At 37.0% G+C, this 18,180-nt stretch overlaps 1 protein-coding gene across 2 annotated transcripts in view; it reads right to left on the reverse strand.

Moving 5' to 3' along the window:
• CNDP1 (carnosine dipeptidase 1) overlaps positions 1-18,180 on the reverse strand; it is a 40,155-nt gene that overhangs the window by 18,521 nt on the left and 3,454 nt on the right. For both annotated transcript variants that reach the window (XM_026669909.2, XM_026669911.2), the window contains exons 2-4: positions 12,212-12,334; positions 9,386-9,529; positions 7,567-7,729 (exon numbers count right to left, since the gene is read on the reverse strand). In XM_026669909.2, the coding sequence (XP_026525694.2) occupies positions 7,567-7,729; positions 9,386-9,529; positions 12,212-12,334 (430 nt within the window). The remainder of the gene's footprint in view (positions 1-7,566; positions 7,730-9,385; positions 9,530-12,211; positions 12,335-18,180) is intronic.

Consider the following 18,180-nt stretch of genomic DNA (forward strand, 5'->3'; position numbering starts at 1 on the left):
ACCCATATCACGTATCTGATATTAACACAATTGAAAAAGTCCAGAAATATTTCACAAGAAGAGTTTTCCGCTCCTCCACTCATTGTAGAATACCTTATGCCACCAGACTTGAAACTCTAGACCTAGAAAACCTAGAACTACGCTGCCTTTGGTCCGATCTAAATATAGTATATAAAATCATACATTGCAATGTCCTACCTGTAAATGAATACTTCAGCTTCAATCGTAACTATACAAGAGCACACAATAGATACAAACTCAAGGTTAACCGCACCAAACTTGACTGCAGAAAATACGACTTCAGCAACAGAGTGGTCAATGTTTGGAATACTCTACCTGACTCTGTGGTTTCTTCCCCAAACCCCAAAAACTTTAACCTCAAACTGTATACTATTGACGTCCTTCCTAAGAGCCTGTAGGGGGCGTGCATAAGCGCACCAATCGTGCCTACCGTCCCTGTCCTATTGTTTTTTATTTTTCTTATAAGTATCTATCTCATGTATTCAAAACTATATTTATTCTTATACCTGTATCTTGTAAGCGATTGACAAATCAAATAAATACTAAATACTAAAATAGAAATGAATTCAAATTGGTCATTTTAAAGGCTCAGACTACATTGTATGCACTGGATTTCAAATAATAGAAGGGTAATTGTAATATGTAATATGACAAACAGGGAAAAATTTAAAGGCACAATTATATTTCTACATTTAATGCATTCAGGTTATTTTTGTGTAGCTCCCATGCATTTTTAAGAGCATAGTTCCCAGCATACCACTCAGACATGCATATCCTTAGGCCAGAACAAACTGCTCATGCTTGATATAATCCATTAAGATATTTTCAGCCAATAAAATATTAGGGCTTCATTGCAAGAAAATATTTATGTTCAGTCTCAGTTGAGATTGCCATAGTTCTTCTATGAGAAAAACTGCTTTAATCGGAATCTTTGATTTATATCTAGTAAAAGCCTAGACAGTTCTAAATTCAGTCACTATAAAATAATATTTATCATTACAAAAGGTTCCATTTTTTTATTTTCATTGTGGGCATAATGGAAGGTAGGAAAAATAAAAAGAATACTTCATACCTGTATCAAAGTTAGCCTCAGTAATTCTCTTAACAGTTTTCCTCTCAAATCGGTGAGCCATATTGTGATACAAGCCTATGTGACATCAGATCCACATACAAAAGGAGCACAGCATGCAGCATAGCTGTGCAACCCTCATATCATCATCCTGTTAAAAGCAGCATGTTGACACAAGTTTCTGATGTTCCATCTACAGCAAAAACTTCTCCTCACTGATAAGACTATCTCCACACCCCGTCTCAGCTATAAAGCACAAAGATAATCTCAAATATGCAATGATTATCTCCCTAAAGTGTACAAAGCTATTTTCTCCCCCAGCATTAACTGAATATTGCATATCATACACAGTCTTTGTCAAAAGCATCAATTCAATGGCAACTCTTCAGCAACTTTAGCAAGTCAAGGATAGTATGTATAGAGAGAATGTGGATAATTTACTCAATATCTTCTATTGATAACTCTGCTCTTTGTTTAAGAGACTGTTAATCTGAACTCAACAAATATATTTTTTCTCTTGAACCTTGTTTCAGGTGGGAGGCAATTAGCTAAGTGCTGGGCCTTGCCTATTCCTAAAATGTATTTCCTATAAATAGACCTCCTTTCGGTCAAAGTTACAAGATCTCATTTGATATAGACTGCATTCCTCCATGAGAGAGAACTTTGAAAACATACATGCAACAGACATCCAGATTTGAAGGACTAGGACAGAAAGATACAAACTTCAGAAGAGCATCTAGGGCCAGAAGTAAGCAGCGGGAGACTGGATGAGAAGCTCAGCCAGATGTTTGTCAAGCATGCCTTCATGCAAGATAAAGCTTATATATCCCAGTCTTTATTTCAGATTTAGGTATGACAGGCAGACATATTCACCTCTGTAAATAATTTAGTAAGCCATTACCAAGATAAGGCTAGCCCAGAGATTGTAAAGAACCTCATCAGGGAAACAAAGCGGGGGAGCATCTCCTACTAGCATGGCATCTAGGTAGAAAGAGAGGATGGAAGTTACTTCTTCAACAGTGATGGGATTCAAAAACTTTTACCACTAGTTTGGGGGGTGTGGCTTGGTGGGTGCGCTTTGCAAGCGTGCACACTTTGCATGCAAGCATGCGCCAAACACGGGCTTTGCGCAGGTGCAGAGGTGTTCCAACTCACCTCCTGTAAGGAGACTGTACTCTACCGGTTGCTTCAGCAGCTGCCACGCAGCACTTTTCTATGCTGCGCAAAGCAGCTGCGCTTCAAAAGCAGAAGATAAAGGTGAGTATGGGAGCCCGGGTGGGTGGGCCCAACACCAAAGCGGCGGAAAGAACGAGTTTGGTCTTCACTGCTCATCGCTGCTACTGGCTCGGCAGAACCGGGCCAAACTAGTAGCATACCACCATTGTTCTTCAACCTTAGAGTGTTGAAATAAGTGAGTGAGCATGGTGGTGCAATGGTTAGAATGCAGTAGTCCGTGCTAATTCTGCTTGCTGCTGGCTGCCAGCAGTTCGGCAACTTGAGTCTCACTGGCTCAAAGTTGACTCAACTTTCCATCCTTCCAAGGTCACTGCGGTCCCAGATTGTTGGAGGCAATATGCTGACTCTATAAATCACTTAGCGAGGGTTATAAAGCACTGTGAAGTGGTATATAAGTCTAAGTGTTTTGCTATTGCTATTAAATATCTAGAAGTAAAACAAAAAAAGCCAGTAGGCCTGTGGAAATTGACTTCCTGAAACAGATTGCAAATAATGAGCCTCTGCAGGAGACTGTAAATAAAAGATTACAATTGGTAAGGTCCTGTATAGGTAGTCCTCAAGTTATGACAAGTTCAGCAACTGTTCAAAGTATAGTGGTGAAGAAGAAGGACTTACAATGGGTCCACAAAATTCCATCCACAGCATCCCTGTAACCACATTACAGAAATCTGGACAATTTCCAATGTACCCTGCCAGCTTCCAACAAGTAAAGTCAATGGGGAAGCCAGCAGGAAATTGGAAATCATAATCACATAAGGTCCTCACTTAACAATCTGCACAGTTGTCATTTAATTAGAACAACCGGGACCACTGGAATTTCCATTAATAAGAGACATAACATCATGACTGTGTTACTTAGAAACCAAGTTCCTAATTGCAACTGCTGTTATAATCCAAGGACTACCTGTACATATAAACAGTGGGGGGAAATAGACACCGCTGTAGCAGTTGAGATTTTGTGTGAAAATGGGAGTATATTAAGCAAAGGAGATTACATCTGAGTCAAGAGGGTAGGCAATTGCCTAAAAGGCTCTGCATACTTAGATTCAGATTTATAGCCAATAGCAAGACCAATTTGATAGGCTATAGTGATGCATATTGAACAGAAAAAGATGAATATTTTTAAGTCTACAAGCAGACGGCTCTTCCTATATAAGGGTGGAATGGGCAAGCAAATAATAATATTTTGTCCAATCTTCCACCAAGGTAAATAGGTATCTGCAGCATAAGCATGCCAGGAGGTTATGTGGCTACGTAAACTGTTAATAGACTTAAGGATAGGTGAGCCAACGCCTACAGAGTTCCTTGAGAACAACCAAGGAAGCTTCAATTCTTCTATAAAGAGGAAACAATAAAATATAAAGATTCAGAGATGTCCCACAGGACTCATTCCATGGGACTGAAATACTGCCCACAAAAAAGACACTGACAGATATACTTTCTAAGCCCTCATTCTGAAGTCGTCACAAAAGCCTTTGAAAGGGGATGGCAGTTGTGGATTGGTATATAAGCCAATAGGAAACGGTCCTAGAGTTGTGAATCCAAAGCTGCTGAATTTTCAGTATTTCATAACCTCTTAACTATAAAGAAGTAGTGAAGCACAGATAGGGAGCTCAGTGTACCCTCCTTGTTTAGCCATTCTAACTATCCTTGACTAGTGATTGCTAAACTGAAGTCTCTTCTTTCTGCCTTTCTTCCAGCACCCAGTCATAGAACACATGCTTTTGGATTTCCTCCTGGTTGGATCTACTAGCTAGATGCTAAGTCATGTCTCATCATCATCATCATTCTAGCCATTGTCTATCCACTGCAGGATGAAGGCCTCTTCTGCATGTTTCCAATCAATATGGTCCAGTCCAGCGATTCTTAGCACCCTCTGCCTTCAGGCAGGTTTTTCAATTGCCGTAGGTAGTTACTGTAGAGCCTCCAGGGAATAAGGGCTGTTTTTGAGGCTACATTGACATGTTGAAGGAATAGACCATAATCTGCCACGCTGTTCCAATGCAGGTTGGCAGATGTGATTGGTATTAGTCTGGGGTATCCAGACCTTGGGTGAGCCTTTTGGACATATATATGTCCGACGACATAGCCCACAATTTCATTTACTCACACTTCACCTCATCATGGCCCTGATCATAGAAGGGGCTCTGATCACAGAAGGGGAAGTCTTGCCTATTCCCCATTAAGTATTTCCTATTAATAAATCTAATTTATGTTATAGTTATAATATAATAATTATATAGTTATAGTTATGATACTAATTACTGTTCAGATCAGATTCCATTCTTAGGAAAGCTCACATCTATACAGAGAATGGTACAGTCCTCCAACAGTCCTAACATATTGGGAAGTGTAGGTTAAGTCTTCTTATAAGAAGTCATCATATTCCTTTCGGATTCTGCTTGGTACATTCTTAAAATACATACTGTATTCTTAAAAAAAGAAAAAAAAATATAAATGTATATAATTAAAAAAACATTCCATTCCAATTCAATTCTATCATTAATATTAATATTCATTAAAGTCTTAACATCTTTAACATTACTTTTCAATTAAATATCATACTTCTATGGGAACAATTATAAGCTTTCCATAGTTAATTCCCCCCCTCTTCACTTATATTTTATAAAACATTAACTAATTAAAATGTTCCCGTTCCTTCCTAATTCAATTTTCTCATTTATTTTATTTCACTTATTTTATTCACAAACATTTCACTAAATTACACTATTTTATCCCTCATTTTAATCATACGTTGTTTCCAATTTTCTAAAGTTATTTCTATTACTAATATAACAATACAATCTTATGTACCTTTACAGAATCCCTTTTTCAGTTAGATTTTCACCCATTATCTCTAAATGGGTCCTGTTTCTCTATATCTTGCTCCGGTCCTTTGTAACTTCTTTTCCTTTCCTTCTTCCCTCTCTTCTTGTCTCTCCCCTTTTTACCCCCTTGTCTCTCTACCTCTATTTCTCTCTTCTGTATTCCCCTTTTCTGTTGCTTTCCAGTATTATACTTATTTTTCGAATTATTTTTCTTTTCTTTGGTTGTTTTTTAAGTCTTAAATTCTCCATTCTCTTTCCCCCTTTCCTTTTTCTTCCCCACATAGAATTACTTGTTCATTAAAGATGGCTTCTTCTTTGTCCCAGTCTTCTTGTTTTGCAGTCTTTTCTTGTTGTTTCTCATAGTTCCAAATCTCCATTTCTAAGAATTGAAAGACGAAGCCAAAAGAACCCTTCCCTTCTTGTGCATCTTCTTCGTACTTTTTAAGTTCCATTTTCAATTCGTCCAGAAGTGGTGCCATTGTATAAATTTTTAAACAACCACCCAATTGATTTTAGTCATTCAAATATAATAACCAAAAATCCAAAGATCACCAAATAATCCAAATACACGCAAGCTGTTTCTTTTTTGCTCTTTTTTTTTCACTTTCTCTTCCTGGGGTTACTATTTAGTTGCAAAGTTTCAGTTAAAATGTATCTTTTAGAAGTCTTGTTGAAGTTTTACTTTAGATTCTTTTTAATTCCAGGAAGTCTCCTCCTTCTTCCAGATCCTGCCCTTATTCTTTTTCTCTCCCTTCCTGCTTATGAAAAAGAAAGTTTTTAATGTCCAGAAATCTTTATTATCCCTTTGGCATTTTGTTTTATTTTCAGCTTAATTGCCTATTGATGTCAAAGCGGATTTTTATGATTTCTTATTTAAGTCTCTTAGTTGTCAGTATAGGGAAGGAGAGAGAAGCAAAAAAAAAAAAAAAAGCCAAACCTTTCCCTTTCACTTTCCTTCGCTGCTTCTGACTCTTTTTTGGGAGCGATGTTATTTTTTGTAAGTTTAAATTCCAGGGTACCTTGGTTGTTGCTTTTACAATTTAACCCAGTCAGCCAAAACTTTCACTTCTTATCTTCCTCCTGCACATTCTTTTCCGGTCGAGTTCTTCTTTGTGGTGGCCATTTCTGACCACCGCTGCAACCGCCTTTGGGAAAGGGAGTAATGGCCAGCTGAGGAGGAGAGATGTGGCTCTCCTCAACCCTGCTGGCAGTCTCCCCCCTCTTCACCACCTCTACAGGGTGGCTTAGCCCCGAAACCAGCCGGCTCAGGGCACTCCAGCGGCGAGCCCAGACAGGAACCGCGCATGATCAAGGATTTCTGTCTGTCGCCGAAGCCCTTCAAACCGGAAGTCCGAATGGAAGTTATGTATTATATTGAATGTTACAACTTTAGGGAAAAGATATAAAGGCGTCATACTCCAATCAGTAACTACAGGAGAAATTTTGTTTAATGAGAAAAGATAATAGATAATTGAAACAGGACAGACAAAAAATATAAATACAATGATTTGAATTGAGATGAGATAATTAAAATAAAATTGAGAAAATTAAAAGAGGGGAGAAGCTATGCAGAAAATGTAAAATAGTAATAAGATATGGAATAGAATATAAAAATGAGCATGAACCTGAATTTGTGTCTGTACGAAGAAATATAACCTGGGATTATGCTGCTTTCAAAAAAGATGTTTTATTTGTATTTTTTTTTCTCTTTGTGAAAACTCAAATAAAATTTACAAAAAAAAAAAAAAGTCATCATATTCCACTTTTAAACAGAATATTCTTCTTCTTCCATTTAACAAACTTAAATGAATTTTCTTGAAAAGAATGGCTATGAATGATTACAGTAGGTCTTGATTAGCTATAGATATTCCAATGACTTGGTTCTTTATTCAATGTCTTTCTATGGCTGTATTTGTTTCTCTATGTTGATAAGTGATCAATATTATTGTAGGTAGGTATTCTCAGACAGCAAAACAATATGTGTGACATGGTAGAGCTTTCATATTTTAGTTGCCAGTATGCCCTGCTCAATGAGCATTCCAATATTTGAAGCATGCATCCTGACATTTTTGGGAGTAAGTTGTGAAAGGGATTATTATTTTATAAAGTTAAAACTAATTTAAAAATTCTCCTTTCTATTTAACTATGGGATGACAACTCAACTCTTGCCCCATTATGTTGAGGCTGAGATTGTGTAGGAAATATAATTTGAAAATGGCAATATTGATTTTGCTACTAAAAAGTCTACATTCTTTTCTGTTAATTTAAATAAGATTGATATCGATACGACCATATCTTTCTCTCTATGTATAATACCTATCTTTGCAATTTTTATCATACAAAACTATTAAAAATGTAATTTTTTTAATGGCCCTTTTTTTTAATTGTACTAATTGGATAATACACACATACCATCAATTTCTGTTAAACCGAAAGGATGGGTTTTCCATCCATCTTGACTTTTAGCTGGCATCACATCCACATGTCCATAAAAACATACAGTTGGCTTCTGTGTATCATCTCCCAAGTTTGCCAGAATGATTGGAGGTAATGGAATATTCTTACCATCAGACAGCTGTAGGAATATGAATTACATGAAAATCCCAGTCTGGTTATTGACAATGGAAGCACTTATACATCCAAATATTTGTAAAGTGGGAACTACTGTTAGATATAAGGATATTTTGAATGAAAAGCGGGGAGGCTCAAAACTAAACAAGAACTGAATGAACAAGGGGTTGAAATGCATTGGTATTCATATATGCAAATACAATCAAGATACAAAAAAGATATTAAAGCTGAAGGTATTTATAAGGAGTTGAAAGAATTGGATAAAATATTAACAGGAACAGCAGACAAGTTGATAAAAAACTGTATTGTTATTTACTAGGTGTTAAATTAGAAGAAGAACAAGTAAAGGAAACAATGATGGCATGGGCAAAAAGTTTTGGGTATACCATAGAGTTAGATAAATGGCAGAAGTTATGAGAAAGGAATTATAAATTAACAATATTGACAGCCTATAAAGAAATTTGTATAAGATGTTTTACAGATGGCACTTTGCACCAACAAAACTGGCAAAGATGCTCAAAGATAAATCAGCCAAATGCTGGAAGTGTCATCAAACACCTGGAACATATTACCATCAGAGGTGGTATTCAGCAGGTTCTGACCAGTTCGGGAGAACCGGTAGCGCAAATTTGAAGTAGTTCAGAGAACCAGCAAATACCACCTCTGATTGGAGATTTTACAGTATCTTTCCTCTGCCACGCCCACCAAGCCATGCCCACAGAACCGGTAGTAAAAAAAATTGAATCCCGCCACTGATTACCATATATGGTGGACCTGTGCAACATAGATTTGAAACCTGAAATATTTTTATTAGGGATGGTACCTGAAGGTTACAGTAAAGAAAAAACATATTTAATTATTAATGTATTAATAGCAGCTAGAATTGTATTTGCTCAGAATTGGAAAAGTGATAAGATACCGGCAGAGGGGAAAGTATTTGAGAAAATATTTGAATCTGCAGAGATGAATAGATTAACATTGGCAATTAAAGAAAAAGAAGAAATGGAATATTATATGGTATGGGATTTATTTTATCAATGGTTGGAAAATAAAACAAACTAAAATGGAATAGATGAATATATAGATAAATAAGTTAAGATTGTTAAAAAAAATAATAGATATAAGAAATAATGGTTATAATGAAAATGTGATCATTGTTATATTGGTAAGAAAAGTATTAATTATAATTGTTAGCACAAGACATATATACCCAGTCAACACACTGTTGAAATGAAAGATGGAATTACTGTAAATATAAAATAAAAAAAAATAATTCAAAAAAAGACAGCTGTAGGAATATATTGCAACACAATTAATGATAATTCAGTGAGTCTCTTAAGAAAGTAATAAGCAACAATTCCCTTCCTGGTGATATATACTTGAAATATTTTTGTTAGATACTAGCTAGCTAGCTAGTTATGTATGTATCTATCTATCATCTAGTTATGTATCTAGCTGTCTATCATCTATATATGTATCATCTAGCTAGCTAGCTATCACATTTCTTCTACCAGATTTTTTGCTGCCATCTTGCAATTTGTGTAGAATCCCTAGATTTTTTGTAACCCAAACTTGATAAGTCTACATTGATTCCATTGCATGAGCAGACATTCCTTCTATTTGTGCACAGTACTCTTTTGATGGAAGCAAGGATCAGTACCTGTTGAATGCCCGTATCATTGAGTGTCACAGTAGCTCCTAAGTCTTCAAGACTGTCTGCAGCTATTTTGACCATTTCTGTGACTTTTGCTCTTAGACGTGGCTGTTGAGAATCACTCTCTACAGCCACCCATTCCTTAAGTTTCTGAAAGGAAAGCCAGAGATAAAACTCATATTATCATAGGAGTGTCAAACAGTTATCTATAAGTTCATTGTTGTGAATCAGATCAAGAGAGGAAAATATCTGAACTATGTTTAAACTGTGGATTATGGTTCCATTTTATCTAGATATAGATTCTTGCAGAACCTGCTTCTTCCTACAACCATGTCACATTTGCCTAGCTATATATACTGTACCTTCTGTAATAATACTAGTTCTCCTAGTGAATCAAACATATTATTCAATTCTTATCTAAAATGAGGATTTCTGCATATATACACTATCATTTATGCATTATCAATGAAATATCTATGACATGTGGTAACCCTAATGGAATTTTGTCAAAAGCTTTGTATATTTTCTCACGCACAGCTTAATTAGAACATACTATGCATCATGTTTTGTATTTTTAAATATCTATAATGTAACTAAAATACATAAGTCCTGTTTTGTTGTCTTCTCTCATCCTGTCTATAGGTGGGTTAAGTCTCCCTATTGAGAAGGAGAAGAGTTGAGAGACAGTATCTTGCCTACAGTTCATAGCAAAGGAGTGCCTTCCTGATTCATAGTTCTCATTATACTGTTGTAGCCATTCTGACACACCAGCTCTTAGAAATACATTAAGTTTCCCCAGGAAAGCTCATTAAAAATGACAGCACTTGGCAAGGCTTTACATAGGCAATCCATCTTTGTAAATTCTATTTCCTTCTAATTATGTCTAAGGGACTTGTCACCATGCAATCTGCTTTTTAAAAAAGAAGAAGAATCAGAGAGGAATAACAGCAACAATAAGAATGTCCACCCACACAATCTTCTTGTCCTAAAATTTTGTTTGGAGTGGATAATTGCATTCACTCTGCATTGTGAGATAACTTTTTTCTTGGTTTTGCAGAAATGCCCATCAGCACAATGAATAATACAAGTCCCATTATCTTACTTTGGAGGGCCAAAATCAAAGTAGCAAGTTAGTTCTGATTCTTTATTCACAACTCTGAAATGCTTTATTGTCTACCAAGAGCTTGGGAAGAATCTAATATTAATAATAAAAGATGTGCTAAGAATTCTGAACAAAACCTGGTTCCTCTCCCCATTTTCCCTGCTCATATTCTGGTATTTTGGACTGGTTCTTCTACCATTGGGGAGGCTTTCAGTTCTGAGCCATAACTTAGAATTTGATTGACTGGGAACCAATAAACTGAGCTCCCATCCAAACAAGATGGGTTAGTTTCTCTGAGTAATCATGATAGTCTTTTTCTGAATAGTGGGCAGAACTTAGTGTTTGTTTCCTCTCTGAGAGCAGACATCATGATATCCTTGGAGTAAGAGCAGTGAAAATGTTTCAGACCAGGTCTATTTGTTTTGCATCTAGGAAGTGCTGGGGAAGTTTCCTTTAATGTTTCAGTGTGGGAGGATAGTTTTGCTTTTAAGAGGTTTAAATGTATCCTTTGCAAAGTTTTAAATGCTCATTTTACCTCTTAACAATCTCCAACCATGTCCCCTAGTCATATTATTTTGCTCCAGTGGGTTGTTGGGACAATAAATGGCCCACAGGCTACAAATTGCCCATCCATGATCAAAATAATTGAACTGACAATTGTGATATACCACTCAACCCAACTTGATCAATAAAGGCACAAATTACCTCAGTGCTTACAGCTAGTTTTCTAATCTGCTTCTAAACAGTTTGCTTGAACAGCTATTTATGCTCATTTGGAATTGTTACTCATACCTTACCTATTGAGGGTTGTTTGTTGAAAGGCCTTAAATGTCAAGTCTTCAAAACAGTCAGTTTTGGCACTTTTATTGATTGCCATTACTTTGCTTTCCCACCAGCGATGTAGCTTAAAATGCAGACTTTAAAATATCTTCTTCCATATTTATCTACCTAAGGCTTACATTGTGCAAAGAGATGAGGCAAGTGTCCACAAGAGGTGATTTTTCAATGTGGCATTCAACTTTGCAATGCCCTTTGTAGAGAAACTTGATCAATGTTCTTAAGGTCAGGCAATGATCTTTTGATTGTCCGGGATATTATAATGGTTTTACATTGCCACCCTGTTTATTTAATACTGCTCCTGGATTTACTTTGACTTTATTTGTCATTTTTACCTTGCTTCTAGTTTTCTCTGAGCTTTACTATATATTGTTCTTACAATTGCTTAAAGTTTTTGAGTACTGGGTTTGAACAAGGTTGGAGAAACTCCCATAAGAAACTCCCATCCTCACCTGGATGGCTACTCATTGTCTCTCACCCCACTCACTCTCATGACACTGTTATAGTGAAGGTGCAATTTGAAGAGATTAGCATGCTTATCATCAGTGGGAAAAACTTAGGATATAAATCTAATAAATGTATATGTATACTACCCTTTTGCTTGTTATAAAAAAAGCAAAAAGTAGAATGTACTAGCAATCAACGAAACACCTTTGGATAAAGTATGAAACCATTGAAATTCCTTTATTGATCCGGATAGTGAAGATACTGCATCAGGAATCTGATCTCCCAATCAATATTAATACCCTTTCCACTGTAGTCCAAATTATGGTAGCAATCTGTGGCCTTTGGTATGCTAATAACCTTAATCTAATTAACTCTTAACTCCAAGTTAAGACAGACAGACTTGGGTTACATTTAGTTAGCAAAATTCACAATCACCGCATTTCTACCTGAACAAATTCATCCTGATGTTCATCAATGTAGTTGAAAAGCTGCTCCTCCAGGGATAAGGCATTGGAAAATAAGGAATTGGCCACTCCAAAGGGCAGCATGATAAGGGAGATATAGAATATCTGCAGGTTACAAAGACAGGTTCAGCATCTTAAAAAAAGATCTTCAGAGTTATACAAGATGAAATGATTGTTTAGTGTTTTAAAGCCCATCATTTGTAAGTAATAAATAGACTGAGAAAGTGAAAAAGAAATTTTTGCATAAAATAGGATTTAAAAAAGTAAATCAAACCACCAAATAGATTTAATAGTATTTAAACATAATGACACCTTGCAACAGTATTGTTGCACCAGTTGTGGAATTTCCCTCTTGAATAGTGATGATGAACCTTTTGGGCTCAGTACTTCAAAAATTCAGAAAATTCCTAAATTGACTTTGCTGTTGGGTTACATGCACATATCCAAACAAAAGGGAAATAATGCTCTATCACACATACACACCACACACACACACACATAATCCAGGCCACTCTAAACAGTGGCATTCAGTGGGAAGCACTGAGCCTCAGTTGGATGCAGAGACCCAGGCCTTGATTTCAGTCCTAATTCACTGCTGCCACTCAACGAGGCCACCTTATGCTGTCCCTTACACAGGAGCCTTGGAGAACAGTGCAATTGCCTCATGGCCCAACACTTCCATGCTGGCTCCTGCAGGCTGGTATCAATGGAAAGGGCTTGTTAAAAGTTCTGCTCTCCAACTATTAATTATTAAAAGTCCCTGGAGTGGGTGAGATTTAATCATCTCCCCTTGGCTTTTCTGATCAGTCTATATGCTAGAATTCACTACTAGATCCTGTCATGCTAGTGTACCAGGGTGGGTTATTTCAACATTTATTGAGGCATAGATCTAAATAAACAAAAATTGGAAAAAGGTTTTCACATTACAACAGATCCCATCCTAACTACAATTCCTTGTATACTCTTCAGATACAGGTTTGATCGCTGGAAATATACAGATTTAGCTGTAAAAAAGCTGCTTATTACAGAATAAAACTAACTACTATCTAGTTAGCATCAGTTTGTGCATTACCTAGCATCCTTTAGATGCAGAGAGAAGAATGAGAATGGAAATACAGGACCAATTAACAAAGAAATTTACCACATATTGCTGCCAGCACATTTGATTACAGTCCAAGTGCCAGTTTAGCTGAGGATAATTGTTCAAGATTTCCATCTTACTGGAGAGGGCATACAACCAGACAGGCAAAAAAGATCAGAGGCCTGAATTGCAATAAATTTTCTTTATCCAGCAGAAGAAGATGAAATACTTACTTTCTTATTCATATTGTATGTGTGTGTGTCTCTTATAATATTACAAAACTATACAAGTCAGCTTTTGATCCATAAGTCATGAATGCACACTACCCAACGAGACACTCTTACAACAGTTAAGGTTCATTAACTGCTACCTACCATAAATGTTATCCACCCTATCCCTGAGTTGACAAAAAATAACATTGGCATGACATATACCCATTGCTGATCGCTATGCCAGCTCTATCACTTTTGTTTGCAATTACTGCCAGTCCTGACTTCCATCCAAGATAATGGTGACATAGTGAACAGCAGGTCAGGACATCAGCAACAATTTAACCTATTTGGAAAGAGAACTAGCAAATAAATGCAAAATGCGGATCCCAAAATAATAGCTGAGGCTTAGGTTTGTGGTGTTTGCAGGTGGCAGACACATTATCAATCAAACAACGTTGAACAGTCTCTTCTCCTTTTTAGCCTACTTGCTATGAGAAATCGCAAGAAAAGGGTAGGGGTTTACAAATGGAAAGTAGCATTCAGAGACCTCATCCTACCTAATGTGACACAGAGCACAGTTCATTATGGCAAACTGGCACACTGCAGCCAAAAACAGTCCTTGAATGCAGGATTTGGGCTGACAAAATCTCTAAGTAAGGAGAGATTGCAAATTTACTCATATATACAGGTGAAACTGGAAAAATTAGAATATCGTGCAAAAGTTCATTTATTTCAGTAATGTAGCTTAAAAGGTGTACCTAATATATGAGATAGACTCATTACATGCAAAGCAAGATAGTTCAAGCCGTGATATTTAGTTTACTTTATTGTCATTGCACCTTGTACAACGAAATCAAACACCATCTTCAGCGCACATCATGACCATGACCATGAAAATAAACACAAACACACATCCTTCACCCTTCACACATTGAACCGGAGATATGACACCACACCAACACTGCACTATAAAGCAGAATTCAATAGAGTTACTGCCATGGAATAGAAGCTGTTTTTCAGCCTATTTGTCCTTGTTTTTATTATTCTGTACCGTCTGACAGATGGTAATAGTTCAAAAAAAGGGTTCCCAGGATGAGAAGAATCTTTGAGAATGTTTTGAGCTTTCTTAAGGCAGCGGGAACTATAAAGATTTTATGTGTCATAATTGAGATGATTATGGCTTACAGCTCATGAAAACCCCAAATCCACAATCTCAGAAAGTTAGAATATTGTGAAAAGGTTCAATATTCTAGGCTCAAAATGTCCCACTGTAATCAGCTAATTAAGCCATAACACCTGCAAAGGGTTCCTGAGCCTTTAAATGGTGTCTCAGTCTGGTTCAGTAGGAATCACAATCATGGGAAAGACTGCTGACCTGACAGTTGTGCAGAAAACCATCACTGACACCCTCCATAAGGAGGGAAAGCCTCAAAAGGTAATTGCAAAAGAAGTTGGATGTTCCCAAAGTGCTGTATCAAAGCACATTAATAGAAAGTTATGTGGAAGGGAAAAGTGTGGAAGAAAAAGGTGCACAAGCAGCAGGGATGACCGCAGCCTGGAGAAGATTGTCAGGAAAAGGCCATTCAAAAATGTTGGGGACTTTCACAAGGAGTGGACTGAGGCTGGAGTCAGTGCATCAAGAGCTACCACACACAGATGGATCCTGGACATGGGCTTCAAATGTCGTATTCCTCTTGTCAAGCTGCTCCTGAATAACAAACAATGTCAGAAGTGTCTTACCTGGGCTAAAGAAAAACAGAACTGGTCTGTTGCTCAGTGGTCCAAAGTCCTCTTTTCTGATGAGAGCAACTTTTGCATCTCATTTGGAAACCAAGGACCCAGAGTCTGGAGGAAGAATGGAGAGGCACACACTGCAAGATGCTTGAAGTCCAGTGTGAAGTTTCCAGTCTGTGTTGATTTGGGGAGCCATGTCATCTGCTGGTGTTGGTCCACTGTGCTTCATTAAGTCCAGGGTCAACGAAGCCGTCTACTAGGAGATTTTGGAGCACTTCATGCTTCCTTCCGCAGACGAGATGGGGATGCTTTCATTTTCCAGCAGGACTTGGCACCTGCCCACACTGCCAAAAACATCAAAACCTGGTTCATGACCATGGCATTCCTGTGCTTGATTGGCCAGCAAACTCGCCTGACCTGAATCCTGCCCAACACTGGTCCACGGACCGGTGCCGCCGCAACAAGCCTTACCGGGCGCCTGGCGCCGCCATCTTTTTGGTAAAAAGCAATTTTCGTCAAAAGATGGCGGCATGCGGGTGAGCTTCCTGTGAAAGCCATTTCTGCCAGCACCGAGCGCAGCGCCGCTCGAAAATCACTTCCGTGACGCACCGGAAGTGATTTTCGTCAAAAAGATGGCGGCGCAGCTGACGCGAACCGGGCCGCGGCAAAAGGTTGGGGATCCTGCCATAGAGAATCTATGGGGCATTGCCAAGAGAAGATGAGAGACATGAGACCGAACAATGCAGAAGAGCTGAAGGACGCTATTGAAGCATCCTGGTCTTCCATAACACCTCAGCAGTGCCACAGGCTGATACCTTCCATGCCACGCCACATTGAGGCAGTAATTCCTGCAAAAGTGGCTCAAACCAAGTACTGAGTGCTTATGCTTATGCTTATACTTTTCAGAGGTCCGATATTGTTCTATGTACAATCCTTGTTTTATTGATAGCATGTAATATTCTAATTTTCTGAGATTGTGGATTTGGGGTTTTCATGAGCTGTAAGCCATAATCATCACAATTATGACAAATCACGGCTTGAACTATCTTGCTTTGCATGTAATGAGTCTATCTCATATATTAGTTTCACCTTTTAAGTTGCATTACTGAAATAAATGAACTTTTGCATGATATTCTAATTTTTTAAGTTTCACCTGTACTTTGCAAACTTTTTATTTTTGTTAGCAGACAACAGGAACTGCATTGTGAGATTGGCTGGGAGTTGTGAGATTTCATTCTTCTATGTGGACTTTATGTTCAACCAAGGCTCATTTCATAATCACTCTGGATTTTTTTCCCTTTGGCTGATTTTTTTTTTAAACTGAGAGCCTTCAGACTGGCAAATCTTATTGAAATCACTAGGCAAATCCCCTTCAATCCTTTAAAAATGTCCAACTACAAGTTTAAGAATTTGTAATAATTTTTATAGCAAAAAGATGAATATTATTGCCTTTTGAAAGTTTTAAATGGATTAAGGGCTCAAGTGGATTTGATTTAAGACTTTGAAGATAATTCAAAGGATCCTTTCTCCAGAGAAAATCTTCTCGTTGTTACTTTGAAAGTAATAAGATGACTTTGAAGGTTGAACACTAGAGGACACCAGATGGCTACCTTAAAATAAATGTTTGATGAAAGTCTTTGAGCTATTTAACTTTACAGTAGAATGAGAAGGTGTTTCTGAAGAGGCACAAGCTCCACTGAATAACACACACACACACACAGGGTTTACAAAAAGGATTGGCTGGTGTTGCACTGGAATTACAAAAGGGATTTGACAAAGATGACAAGAATTCTGAGACAAAGAATAAGAAAGCAGGTGTTAGAATTTTCTTTGAGGAATTTAAAGATTATTTGGAGAAAGAATAAGATTAAAATAGTGAGTTGTTATTTCTGGTGATGTCTAGAGCTTTTATGATTGGGATGGATGATGATGGTTATTTCTGGTAATGTTTGTTGAGTATTTGAAAAGAGGAAGCAGGATCTGTTTAAATAGAAAGGAAGGATTAAATTGGCTGTAATAAATACAATTTGTAATGTTTATGCTATTTTTATCATCTTAATGGACTTGCTGTTTAATATGCACCTGTGAGATTTTAGAGACGGGCTTATAGAGAATAGGAGGAGATATGGAATGAAGAGGTGCTTGGTTGGATTTTTAAGAGATAGCGATAAGTTGTTAATATTGATTGTATTTTCTAGGGCTGAAGGGGGGAAAGTTTCTTTTCCTATTTTTTTTTCTTTTTCTACATTTTTTAATTCTTATTTTTTTAAATGCATTTTTATTACCCGGTTGTATTTGTTTTATCTATATCACGGATGTCAAAATCACAGGCTCACGTTGCCACCACGTGACATATCACGATGTTTTTTCTCTTCATGGAGCTGGGGTGGCCATGACCTGCGTGTGATGCAGGTCACAGGCCCTCAGTTTGACATCCCTGATCTGTACAATATGTTTTATTTGAAGTGGTATATAAGGCTATTGCTATTTATATGTTTTCATAGGGATGTTTTATGTATACAATATAATTATTTAAAAATGACTCATCTGGCAATTATTAGCCACTAATAATGTTAATAGTAAATGATAATACAATGCTTGTGGAGGACTCAGTTGCTTTCCCTAAATGTGTTTCAGTCCATTTCACAGGTTCCTTTTTTTTTAAATTATGGCTTAACAAATTACCTTATCTTTTATTTATTTATTTGATTTATCAAACTTCTTGACCACATATCTCCCTTGTAGAGTGGCTCTGGATATTTTAATTACAATTTAATTAATAAAACATTAAAAACTAAACAATTTAGGATTACTTTTTTTTTAAAGTAAAACTTTATAAAATTACCAAAAAATGGAAAGTTCCAAGATGGGAAGATTTGGAGTTGTTAATACAGTCTTATGGGGCCAACTATGCAAGGCTACAA

The sequence above is a fragment of the Notechis scutatus genome, chromosome 3 (genome assembly GCF_049901735.1).
Source record: "Notechis scutatus isolate UNSWTSFEM ecotype Mainland chromosome 3, rNotScu1.2, whole genome shotgun sequence".
Lineage (NCBI taxonomy): Eukaryota > Metazoa > Chordata > Lepidosauria > Squamata > Elapidae > Notechis > Notechis scutatus.